Consider the following 12393-nt stretch of genomic DNA (forward strand, 5'->3'; position numbering starts at 1 on the left):
AAAAAAAAAAAAATCACGTCTTATCAAATTGATCTATACATTCAATATAATTTCTTTTTTTTTCTTTTATAATTTCTATCAAAATCCCAAAAAGGTAATTTTCATAAAAAATGACAAGGTGATTTTAAATACAGTAGATGCAAAGTATCTGAAAAGATTTTGAAAAACAATAAGAGACATTTTGAGACAGGATACGGGGAAAGGGTGAGGTCTAGGAGAACAGAGGTCTTCTCAAGGAGACTCCAAGGATACACCTGCTGGTTCTCCCCATGGTGACTCAGCTCTTAGGAATTTGTAGAAATGTAACTTCCAGACTCTTGGAGATTTCCCCTTCCGTGAATCCTGTAGTTCTATGGGGGCTGGAAGAGCTTCTCCAGCTTGATTGAAAGTGACCAATGAGAAAGGTACCTATATGCATTGGGTAAATTTCTCCTCTTGAAGTCCCAACCAACTTGGGAATTCCTGGACCTGTCAGAAAGTGACATTCTTGACTCACCACAGATGAAGAAAGATTATTGATGAGGTATCTGGCCAGATTTTCCAATGTGCTTTTTATTGGCCTTATAAAGTCAACCTTAATTCCTTAATGCACTCTGGACACCTCTGAAAATGTCATTCCAGTAAAAGCCTTTGTAAAATAACCAGCATCTTTCATTGTGTCAAATGGTTTCCAAATTCTGGAGAAATCAATGAGAAAAATAAATGTTTTAAATTTTGTTTACAAATACATACATTGCTGCCAGCTATAAATAGTTCAAGAGATGGAACAGGGAAGTTTTCTTGACTTCACAAAAACTGGGATGTTTTTGGACTTTCATTAGTAGATTCATCCTTTGGCCTCCCAGCCACATAGGGTAAGCACGCAGCAGTTGCAAGCAAAGGCTGCCATCTTAGGTCTTCCCTGCCATAGACTTTTATTTATTTATTTATTTAGAGACAGAGCGTCAAGCTGTCCCCCTGGGTAGAGTGCGGTGGCATCACAGCTCACAGCAACCTCCAACTCCTGGGCTCAAGCGAGTCTCCTGCCTCAGCCTCCCAAGTAGCTGGGACCACAGGCCCCTGCTAAAATGCCTGGCTATTTTGGTTGTAGCTGTCATTGTTGTTTGGCGGGCCTGGGCTGGATTGGAGCTGTCATTGGTTGTAGCTGTCATTGTTGTTTGGCAGGCCTGGGCTGGATTGGAGCTCGCCACCTCAGATGTACGTGGCTGATGCCTTAGCCACTTGAGCCACAGACGTCTAGCCCCTGCCATAGACTTTTAAAGAGAAAGTCAGCTAACGTTTTATTGCATGTGGGCTGGAGTGACAATTTGGAATCTTGAGGAGTCCCAGCCACAGAGCAAGACTACACCTCTCTGCCATCTCTTTCCCATGGGTCTTCAATGAGTATATGGGAGTAGGAGTTAGAGGCTGGGGGAGGGGAGGAAGCCTAAGCAGAAGCCCCTTGAGATGGAGCCAGCTGAAGGCTGGAGAGTTAATAGAAATCCTTTTGAAGCATTAGGGGCTTTTACCAACTGTAAGGCTGGGGCTGCCACAAGTTTGGGGCATGCCAAGGGAACTGAAAAAAATCCCTGTATGTTAGTAGATATCAGGTTTTTACTGTGGACAGAGCAATATTTTTGAGAAAGAGGAGTCAGGGTAACAGAACAGAGACATCTCCCTGAATCACAGAAAGCAGAGGGTGCTACTGAAGAGCAAAGACTGCTCCACAGTTGGCAGCAAGAATGTGAGAGAGGATGGAGAGGTGATAAAGAGAGGAGTGCATAGAAATCTCATAGTTTAGAAAGCTAGTAGCAGGAGTGACGCCTGTGGCTCAAAAGGGTAGGGCACCAGTCCCATATGCTGGAAGTGGGGGGTTCAAACCCAGCTCTGGCCAAAAAAAAAAAAAAAAAGCTAGTAGCAGCTCAACCAAAAAATAGCTGGGCATTGTGGTGGGTGCTTGTGGTCCCAGCTACTTGAGAGACTGAGGCAGGAGACGCACTTGAGCCCAGGAGTTGGAGGTTGCTGTGAGCTGTGATGCCACAGCACTCTACCCAGGGGGACAGCTTGAGGCTCTGTCTCAAAAAAAAAAAAAGAAAGCTAGTAGCTTGGCTATAAAGCTCAAAGAGATCTGTAAAGTTAGAGCAGTGCTCAGATTCCACCTTCTCCCAAAGGTAAAGTTCTTATTTTACCTTAAAATACTATGTTGGTCATACCTAGCTTAACTATAGATTAAATGTATTTAGCTTCCACCCGTAGTCTCCCAGCAACTTAACTGAAGAAGAAACTTCCCTTTATGGAGGTAAATTACTGTTGTTTTGCACACCTTATCTCACATGAAATAAGTTATGGGGCATAAAAAGAAACAAGAAAATGTGACTAATGGTCAAGACAACAAAGAGACAATAGACATAGTCTCTGTGATAGCCCAGAATAAGTTTAACAACATAGATGAATAGATAGAAAATTTCAGCAGAAAGATATAAATTATAGAAAGAACCAAATAGAAATGCTAGAAATGAAAATGTGATATCAGAAATGAAGAGTTTATTTGATGGGCTTAATAGCACACTGGACACAGGAGAAGAAAGTATCAGTAAATTTGAAGGCAGATAAATAAAAATCAGCATCCAAGATCTGTGGGACAATACCAAATTGTCTAACATACTTGTAATTAGAGTCTGAGAGAGGAGGGATAGCAAGGATAGAGAGATAATCTGTCAGGATAATTGCCAAAAATTTTTCAAAATTGTTGGAAAACATCAACTCAAGGTCAGTAAACCCTAAGCAAGATAAACACAAATCTAAACTGAGGTATATCATGGTCAAGTTTCTGAAAATCAAAGCTTTTTATAGAAAAAATCTTGAGGTAGAAAAGAAAAAAAAATTAAGTAAAGGGGAGCAATAATATGATGTCAGAAACAATGCAAATAAGGGGACAATGGAATTTTTTTTTAGGTCCAGTTTGTTTATTTTTTTGCAGTTTTTGGCTGGGACTGGGTTTGAACCCACCACCTCTGGTATATGAGGTTGGTGCCCGAATCCTTGAGCCACAGGCACCGCCCTATTTATTTTTTAAAAGCAAATCTGCTAGCCTGGAATTCTACATTCAAAAATAAAGGAGAAATAAAGACATTTTCCTACAGAAGCAAAAACAGTGTGTCTACACCAGACCTATATCACAGTAAATGTTAAGTTCTTTGTGCTAAAGGGAAGTGATAACAAAGGAAGCTCAGATCTGAAGGAAGGAATGGCTTGTACTAGGAAGGGTAAATATAGGGGACCTTTTAGGATATGTTCCTTTTGTATGTTTATTTTAAAAATTGTGATTTATTTAAAGTACAAACAATGCATTATTGAGTATGTAGTATAAGTAGGAAGTACAATTAAGCTGTATGACAGTAAGTCATATAGGAGAAATGTGAAATGAAGTTAGACTTGATAAGTTAAAGATACACTCTAATCACTAGAGCAAACATTCAAAAACTACAAAGAGTATAGCTATAAGGTCAGTAAAAGAAATAAATATTGTTTTATTTAGAAGAAGCCAGAAAAGCAGGACAGAGGAACAAAGAACAGATGGGCAAATAGAAAATAAGTACAAAGATAATAGACTTAAATCATATTAATAATTACATTAAATGTAAATAACTATATTCTCCAATTCAGACTAGGTAAAATAGCATGACCCAACTATGTGCTATCTTTATAAATTACTGTATATATAAAGGCACAGATTGAAAATAAAATAGTGAAGAGATACATCATGCAAAAAGCATAAAAAATGCTGATGCTATATTAATGGTCAAAGTACACTTTAAGAAAAGGATCTTTTCTAGAGAAAGGACTGTTCATTATGAGTCAATTTATTAAAAATGCATAACCTCAAATATGTATTACCTCAGAACAAAGTTTCAAAATATGTGAAGCAAAAATTGACAAAACCAAAGCAAGAAAGAGGCAAAAACTATGTAATAGTTGAATATAATAACATCTCTGTCACTAATTCATAAAACCTGTGGACCAGGAAAAAAAATCAGGATATAAAAGATTTGAATATCACCATCAACCAACTTGAACTAGTTGACATTTATGAAATAATATACTTAACCTCAGAATTTAAAAAAGCAAAATGACAAAACTAAGTTCTTTAGTGTCGGTAATTACTATAAATATGAAAGGATAAAGTTCACCAATTAAAAGATAGAGGCTGGTAGAATGGATAAAAACAAAAATCAATATCCCCCATAATCTAGTTTTATGATGTCTATAAGAGATTTTTATAGATGAAAGATAGGTTAGATCTGGGGTGACTATACTGGCTGCAACCAAAAAAAAAATAGCCAGGCATTGTGGCCAGCGCCTGTGGTCCCAGCTACTTGGGAGGCAGAGGCGGGAGACTCGCTTGAGCCCAGGAGTTGGAGGTTGCTGTGAGCTGTGATGCCACGGCACCCTACCCAGGGCGATAGCTTGAGGCTGTGTCTCAAAAAAAAAAAAAGTTTTTTTCCTGGATTCTCAATTCTTTTACATTGATCTGTATGTCCACCTTATACCAATGGAACATTGTTTCAGTTACTGTAGCTTTGTAGTAAGTTTTGAGATCAGGAGATTTGAGTGTTCCAACTTTTTTTTTTTTTTCAATACTCTGGTTTCTCTTCAGATCGTATAAATCTTTCGCCTTTTACTTTTTCAAGATTATTTTCATTATTCCAAGTCTCTTGCATTTTCTTTCATATGAACTTTGGATCAACTTATTTCCAAAAAGGGAGCTGGAATTTTGATAGGATTGCATTAAATCTATGGATCAGTTTAGGAAGTAGTACCAGCAAAATCCAGTTCATGAACATGCTGTCTTTCAATTTATTAAATATCTAAGTCTTTAATTTCTCTCAACAATGTTTTATGTAAGTTTTCAATATGGGAGTCTTGACTTTTGTTAAATTTATTCCTATGTATTTTATTCATTTTGATGCCGTTGTAAATGGGTTTTCTTAAATTCCTTTTCAAGTTGTTCTTTACTGGGATATGGAAATGTAATTTATTTTTATATAAATGTATATTTGTATATTATCTTTCATCTTTGCTGAACTTCTTGATTAATTCTAGTTTATTGTTAGTGGATTTTTAGAATTTTCGATATACATTATAGATATACATACATTCTTATATGCATTTTCATATTATCTGCAAATAGAGATTATTTTACTTTTTCCTTTCTAATCTAGGTGCCTGTTGTAGTTTTTCCTTATCTAATTGCTTTGGCTGAAACCTCTAACATAGTGTCGTACATAAATGGTTGTCTATTGCCATTTTTATGAAATATTGATGGGGTATTAAATATTTTATATATCTTAATATTGGAGCATGAAGGCATCATGAAATTCATATCATCTGTAGGACAATTGGAAGTGTTCTGATGTAGTATAAAACACACATACTTTTTTTCAGATTAATTAAACAATGGTCTCTTGACAAGTGTTTGAGGTTGCTGTGACTTAGGCTGAGCCCATGGCACTCTAGCCTGGGGCAACACGGTGAGACTCTGTTTCCAAAAAACAAAAACCCAATAAAAAACAGTCTCCCAATTTCTTTTTTTTTTCTTCCTAGGTTTTCTCAAACAGTGATGAAGGCCTTATTAACAAAAAGTTACCCAAAGAACTTCTCTTAAGGTAAGTGTAGATAAATGTTAGATAAAGAGTCCAGATTTGATTCAGTTACCTAGTTCCTAGACTATCTTCTTTCTCACTGTGAGTTCATAGTATAGAAAAACAGACAGAATTAGCCTAACTGACTTTTTGTTTTTGTTTTATAGAATGCTGTTCAGCTTGTTGTTAAATTTTACTTGGTCTAATCCAGAATGTACTAAGTATGTACATAGCATTGATCTGGATTCTTTTTGTAATGTGGTAAGTATTGTAATAATCTTCAGTAGGTGCCGTTTTCGTTTCAGTAGATAATGATAATGAAGTCAATGATATGAGGAGAGATTGTTGCTAAGATTGTGAGTTCCTAAAGTCATAAAGCTTTTGATATTTTTTGACAAGTGGGTTTTTAAATTATTGCAAAAAAAAGTTATGATATGTTCTTGGTGAGCACTTAAAGTGCATTCTCCTCCCCAACCCAGAGGTGCTGCACTTTCTTCAGTATTCTGCTATCATCAGAAGAAATCCTGGCTGGGTCCAGTGGCTCACGCCTGTAATACTAACACTCTGAGAGGCCAAGGCAAGAGGATCCCTTCAGCTCAGGAGTTTGACATCTTCTGGAGCAGGAAAGAGACCCTATCTCTACTAAAAATAGAAAAAAAATCAGCTGAGTATTGTGGCAGGCAGCTATAGTCCCAGCTACTTTGGAGGTCGAGGCATGAGAATGGTTTGAACCTAGGAGTCTGAGGTTGCTGCAAGCTAGGCTGATGTCACAGCCTGGGCAACAGAAGCTCTGTCTCCAGTAAAATAAAAAAAAGGAGAGAAAGCAAGCAAGCTAATTTTATTTCTTTATTTTTATTTTATTTTTTAGTTTTTTGAGACAGAGTCTCACTTTGTTTCTCTCAGTAGAGTGCAGTGGCATCATAGCTCATAGCAACCTCAGACTCTTGGGCTTAAGCAATTCTCTTGCCTCACCGTCCCAAGTAGCTGGGGCTACAGGTGCCCACCACAATGTCCGGCTATCTTTAGAGATGGTAGAGTCTCTTACGCAATCTGTTCTCAAACGCTTGAGCTCAAGTGATCCACCTGCCTTGGCCTCCCAGAGTGCTAGGATTATAGGCGTGAGTCACTGTGCCTGGCCTACGAAATCAAATTTTAGTTTTGGATGTCATTATATTCTTTACAAAAAATTAACATATGTATACATGGTAATCTTCAAGCCGCATTTCTCTAACTCTATTTTACATACTACTGATGTTCCACAAAATATACAAATAGAATTTGGCTGGGTGAGATGGCTCATACCTGTAATCCCTGGCACTTTGGAAGGCCAAAAGAGGAGGAACACTTGAGACTAGTAATTTGAGACCAGCCTAGGCAACATAGCAAGACCTCATGTCCAAAAAAAAATAAAAAACAATTAGCCAGATGTGGTCGCACATGCCTGTAGTCCTAGCTACTCAGGAGGCTGAGGCAAGTGGATCCCTTGAGCCCAGGAGTTCAAAGCTAATATGCATGAACATAAGAGATTGACCAGATGACTCCATTCCTGGCTGTACTAAATCTCATGTTAACATTTGTGGAACATGTGTAAATTTTGTTTAAATAGTGCGAATAATTGTTTTCATCTCTTCCTGAGTTCACCACAGTCATTTTGTCATTGCCAGAGATTACTTAGTTTTACTGTCATTAGCATGTTAGACTTTTCTGTCAGAAATGGGATGATGTGGACTTAGCTTCCTTGTGGCAGTGATCACATTTCAGGGGCTTCAGAGGGTGTTTCATTAGCCATCAGTTGAACTCCTCCTATGCATTAATAAAACAAGAAAACAAGATTAGATGAAAATATTATGTTTTGTTCTAATGAAACAAATATTTGTTTAGAGAGAATATTCTTTGGCATTTTAGATGATTTAAAGTAAGAAAGTGGTGATAAGAAAAGAATGTTTATTTATCATATAAACCCACAAGGCCTTGATCAAGCCCAGTAAAGTGTTAGAACCAACAAGGCTGAGTAAGGGTGGGCAGGTTGTCACTATACAACTGCAGGGGACTACATCCACACAGAGTGGTGTCTCCTAGAATCATGCAGTGCTTCCTATCTCAGTCACTTTTTTAGAAGAGATACCGAGTTGTAATATGAATTTGGCATTCTTACTCTAAGGATTCGTAACCAGCTTCAGGCAGAACCATATTGGTCATTAAACTCTAGAGTGTGATTAAACTCTGCCCTTCTCATGCTTACTGCTGCTGTCTGTGATTCAGGACTATTAACTTAATGGTTTTTTTCCCTTCTAGTAGGGTTGGCTTTTAATACTCAGCCATAGAACCGTTTATGTCTGTTGATACCGAAAAAATAAAAGTAAGGAATTATATCACTTTCTGTGGTAGTGTGATTTCAGAGCTGCAGTCTTAGAAGTTTCAGTTCTTGGCTCAGTGCCCGTAGTACAGTGGTTACAGTGCCAGCCATATACACTGAGGATGGTGGGTTCGAACCTGGCCCAGGCCAGCTAAACAATAATAGACAACTGCAACCAAAAAATGGCTTATAAAGCTTGTCTTGGTGATTTTCGCAGCTTACCTTTTTACTTCATACCGTGGACTTCTTTGTGGCAGTGCAGGTTATCATTTCTAATCTTGTCAAATTCCTATTTACCTTCAGTTTTACTTCATCAGTGGATATGAATTCTTTGACTTTATGATAGATTTATTTGCTTTCAGTCTAAATAATTTTCTCTTCTGTTTGTGTTACCACCCTCTTAAATTCACGACTTGCTTCTGATACTGATCATATCAGGTGAAGTCTCAGCTTCCCCTTTGGAATTGTTAACAAGCTTAATCTGAAAAAAAATGTGCTGCTTTTCCTCTCTTTAATATCACTTTGAAACCATTTAGAAAACTCTGTATTCATCTGATCTTCCTTTTGCTACTTTTAAGAATACCCATTATTATTAATTCAGATTTCCTCTACTCTTCCATTTTTAGTTACTGAACAAGTGTTTACAATTTTGCTCTTTTTTTAAATGCAGCTTTCACTCATAAATTAAAGGTATGCAAGTTCTCTCTTTTGATCTCACACAGCTTATAATTTTATTCCACAGAGTCAGTTATATAGTATATATAACAGTGGGCATGCCAGTATTTGTTGCATCTTTTATCTGTTAGTGGGTTGGATTGTCCTGGCTTATATTTGTCCACACTGTTATTGTCTGTGTTTCTACTGAAGCCAGACTACTTCCTGTTTATTGTGTGACTTCAGTTACTTAACTTTTTGGGCCTAATTTCCCCCAGAAATTAAGGAATAGTAATAATTCTTACCTTTTTTTGATTGTTGCCAGTTCTTACACTATGTGACACTTAGTAAATATTAAATAAATGTTAATCAGCTCTTATGGTTATCAATATCAATTTTGATGTCTGAATACTTCATAAATGCTATTTGACAATGTAGTTTTGATGCAAATAGCTCATAACTCAAGCTGTTCTGATATGGATCTAAACATATATTGCTGCTAAAAATATTTCCATAAAGCACCTTGTTATTAAGTCTGTGTAGGACCAATGCTTCCTTTCATCAAGCTGGACTAGTTCAATCTCAATGGAAATTGCATACTACCATTTTATATTAAACTTGTGATTACTAGGACTTAAATAGATTGATGATATTGTGACAACTGATAATTATCTTGTATTATTAAAAAAAAGTCTTTTAAAAGGAACTATTCCCCTTTTGAGAAACAGTGTCTTATGCCAGTTGAATATTAGCCTGAAACTCAGATTATAAATTTTGATATTTGACCTTATTTTAATTTTTATTATGACTGATTTTATTATTTTTAATTATGACTGCTTTTAGATGTTAATGATGAAGTGAAAACATATGTAAATACCTCATAGGTGACAGTGAGTTGATACCTACAATAAATAAGACATTTTAAAGCTGGGCTTGGTGGCTTACATCTATAATCCTTGCACTCTGGGAGGCCAAGTCAGAAGGATTACGTGAGGGAGTTTGAGACCAGCCTGAGCAAGAGTGAGATCCTGTCTCTACTAAAAAAGTAGAAAAATTAGCCAGGTGTTGTGGCATGTACCTGTAGTCCCAGCTACTCAGGAGGTAGAGGCAGAAAGATTGCTTGAGCCCAGGCATTTGAGGTTGCTGTGAGCTAGGCGGAGGCACTCTAGCCTGGGAGGCAGTGTGAGGCTCTTTTTTTTTTTTTTTTTTTTTTTTGAGAAGACAGAGCTCTTGTTAATCACATATAATAATGAAAGAAGCTATTCGACTCATTACAAAATTTGCCATTATTTATGTAATTTAATTTCCTTTTTAAACTTACTTGAGTACATGATAAAATTAAGTACTCAGTGTTTGTTGGCTTGATGAGAGATTTGATAGCCCTAAATGATGTAGCTGAGCCACATAATTCTGGGCATTATCAACAATTGCCCAGAAATAAGTTGAGTTTGCTAAGAAAAAGTATTATATAAAATGACTAGCACATAAATTTTCAAATTTTTTTTCTAAAATTCATAAGTTAATCCCTTAAGTGAACATAATTGTGGTTTTTATTGGAATTTCTATAGATATAACCTAGCGCCTAGCGGTAATCGCGGAACCTTGGCAAGCACTGCAGTAAATAACTCATATCTGTGGGTGTCACTAAGTGGGTGTTTTTGCCTGGTGGTTGGTTTTAGCACTTCGTGGCCTTTTTTAAGGACTGGTGCCTCTATCTCCTGCTATCTGTGATGCCTGCTGCCTTATATATATTCCAGGGCAGCCCAATAGGTCACATGCTCTTGTGAGGGTGCATACTGCAGTTTCATGGGTAGGCATCTGTATAGATTTTTCCATTTTGTTAAAGGGTTTTTTGTTTGTTTGCTTTTATTGTTTTTTTTTTAATTTTACATGAGGCAATGTGGGACTGAATGAATGTCCCACATTGTATTGAAGTCAGATGCATATGTTTAGAGGCCTTTTCTGTATATTATTATATACTATTTTAGAGTTGACAGCTAAGTCCAAATCATGGCAGAAGCAAATTTTCTGTAGTCCATGTAGGGGTTATGCCTATGTGTGAAAACTCCAATGATGCCTTTAGATGGTTACATCTACCTTTAGTTGGCATGAAACACCAAAAGCTCCACTGATCAGAAGGATAGAAACCAGATACATTTTGCCCCCAGAGCTCTGTCCATGGAAAGTTATGTTACAGACCTATTAATTTAAAAACTGTGAATTCAGTAGTTACAAAAGAAGACTGGTAAGTGTGACTCTATGAATAAATACAGCAAAATACGCCACACAAAAGATAAATAGCACAAAGATGAATGAAATAATTAGATACACATTATAAGCAAGGGCTGTATTCTTCAATGTACAAATAAAAACCTCAATTATATGCTATATACCAGTCAAAAAGAAGACTGGTAAGTGTGACTCTATGAATAAATACAGCAAAATACGCCACACAAAAGATAAATAGCACAAAGATGAATGAAATAATTAGATACACATTATAAGCAAGGGCTGTATTCTTCAATGTACAAATAAAAACCTCAAAAATTATTAAGAATAAGGTGGATTGATTTTGTTAGAAAAATAATTGGAAGAAGCTATGAGCAAAGGAAGAAATTCAAATCACCAGGGAACGTATTTGGTATAAAAAGATGTTCAACCAGGCCTGTGTTTAAATACAAATCAAAATAGCAATGAGATATTACCTAAAAGTTTGGTAACACCAGGTTTTGGCAAGGAGGTAGAAGATAGTTTAGGTAGGAATATAAAATATTGTAGCCATATACAGCCACTGGAAAAAAATTTTTAAGTGCTAAATTAATATATTCATAAATTACATTTCTAGGAATTTATGAACATATTTGAAAAGGTACACGGAGGCAATTATACAGGGATGATAATTGCAGTTTGTTATTTTTTCTTTTTACTTCAGTTATACAAAATTGGATTACTCATAATTCTTGGTTAATGATACCTTTCACTGACTTTGCCTGCCTTTTATTTATTTCGTTATATAATGAATATGTATGATTATTGTCTCTTCCTTCTCACTGTCAAGGTAATATTATTAAGAATTTTGTTTTATGTTCTTGCTTGTAAAAATTTTTTTTCTTTTTCTTAAATATATTTTGACTAAACAATGTAATGTTTACTTCTGGTTGTTCATTAATTTTATAAAAAAAGTATATGGTATCTCCTGAATAATATTTTTTATTCAAGATTATGTTACTAATAATACATCACTTTTAAAAGTGATCCATTTTGCTCTATTTGGCTGTTGCTTATTCATTTTTATTGCTATATAATAGTCTTTTGTGTGAATACATCAAAATTTACTTACTGACTCTCCTTTTAAGGAGTACTTACATTGTTTACAGTGTTTTGTTAGTAAGAACAGCGCTGCTGCAAACATCCTTATAGAAGTCTCTTGATATAAAAGTAGAAAATTTCCTTAAGAGTGGAATTGCTGGAAGTTATAAGCTGTACAGATATTTAACTTTTATAAAGTAATTTTTTTTTCTAAAGTGGTGTTACCAGTTTACATTCAAAGAAAATAGTAGGTGAAAGATTGAGTTTAATGACGTCTTTTCCAACACTTAGTGTTGTCACGTTATCTTTATGCCAATGAAGTACAGAATGGCATTTCATTGTGCTTTTGTTTTGAATGTCTCTGAATTCTAGTGATGTTGAGCCTCTGGTCATACTTTTATTAGTCATGTATATTTCCTATTCTGTGAAACTTACGTGGTTTCTTTTTTTTTT

General features: G+C 35.9%; 1 protein-coding gene across 6 annotated transcripts in view; it reads left to right on the forward strand.

The window, feature by feature from the left end:
* Window positions 1–12393, forward strand: part of FBXL2 (F-box and leucine rich repeat protein 2) — an 82468-nt gene that overhangs the window by 8218 nt on the left and 61857 nt on the right. For 3 of the 6 annotated variants that reach the window (XM_023513930.1, XM_003781777.3, XM_023513914.1), the window contains exon 2: window positions 5584–5645. Coding sequence is in view for 3 of the 6 variants with exons in the window: in XM_003781777.3 (XP_003781825.1) it covers window positions 5584–5645 (62 nt within the window). In the remaining 3 variants the exon portion in view is untranslated. Of the gene's footprint in view, window positions 1–5583; window positions 5646–5788; window positions 5883–10310; window positions 10402–12393 lie in introns of all 6 variants that reach the window. The other 3 variants (XM_023513928.1, XM_012806096.2, XM_023513923.1) reach the window with 2 other exon arrangements.

Source organism: Otolemur garnettii, unplaced genomic scaffold, assembly GCF_000181295.1.
Source record: "Otolemur garnettii isolate 467f Iridium unplaced genomic scaffold, OtoGar3 scaffold00002, whole genome shotgun sequence".
NCBI lineage: Eukaryota > Metazoa > Chordata > Mammalia > Primates > Galagidae > Otolemur > Otolemur garnettii.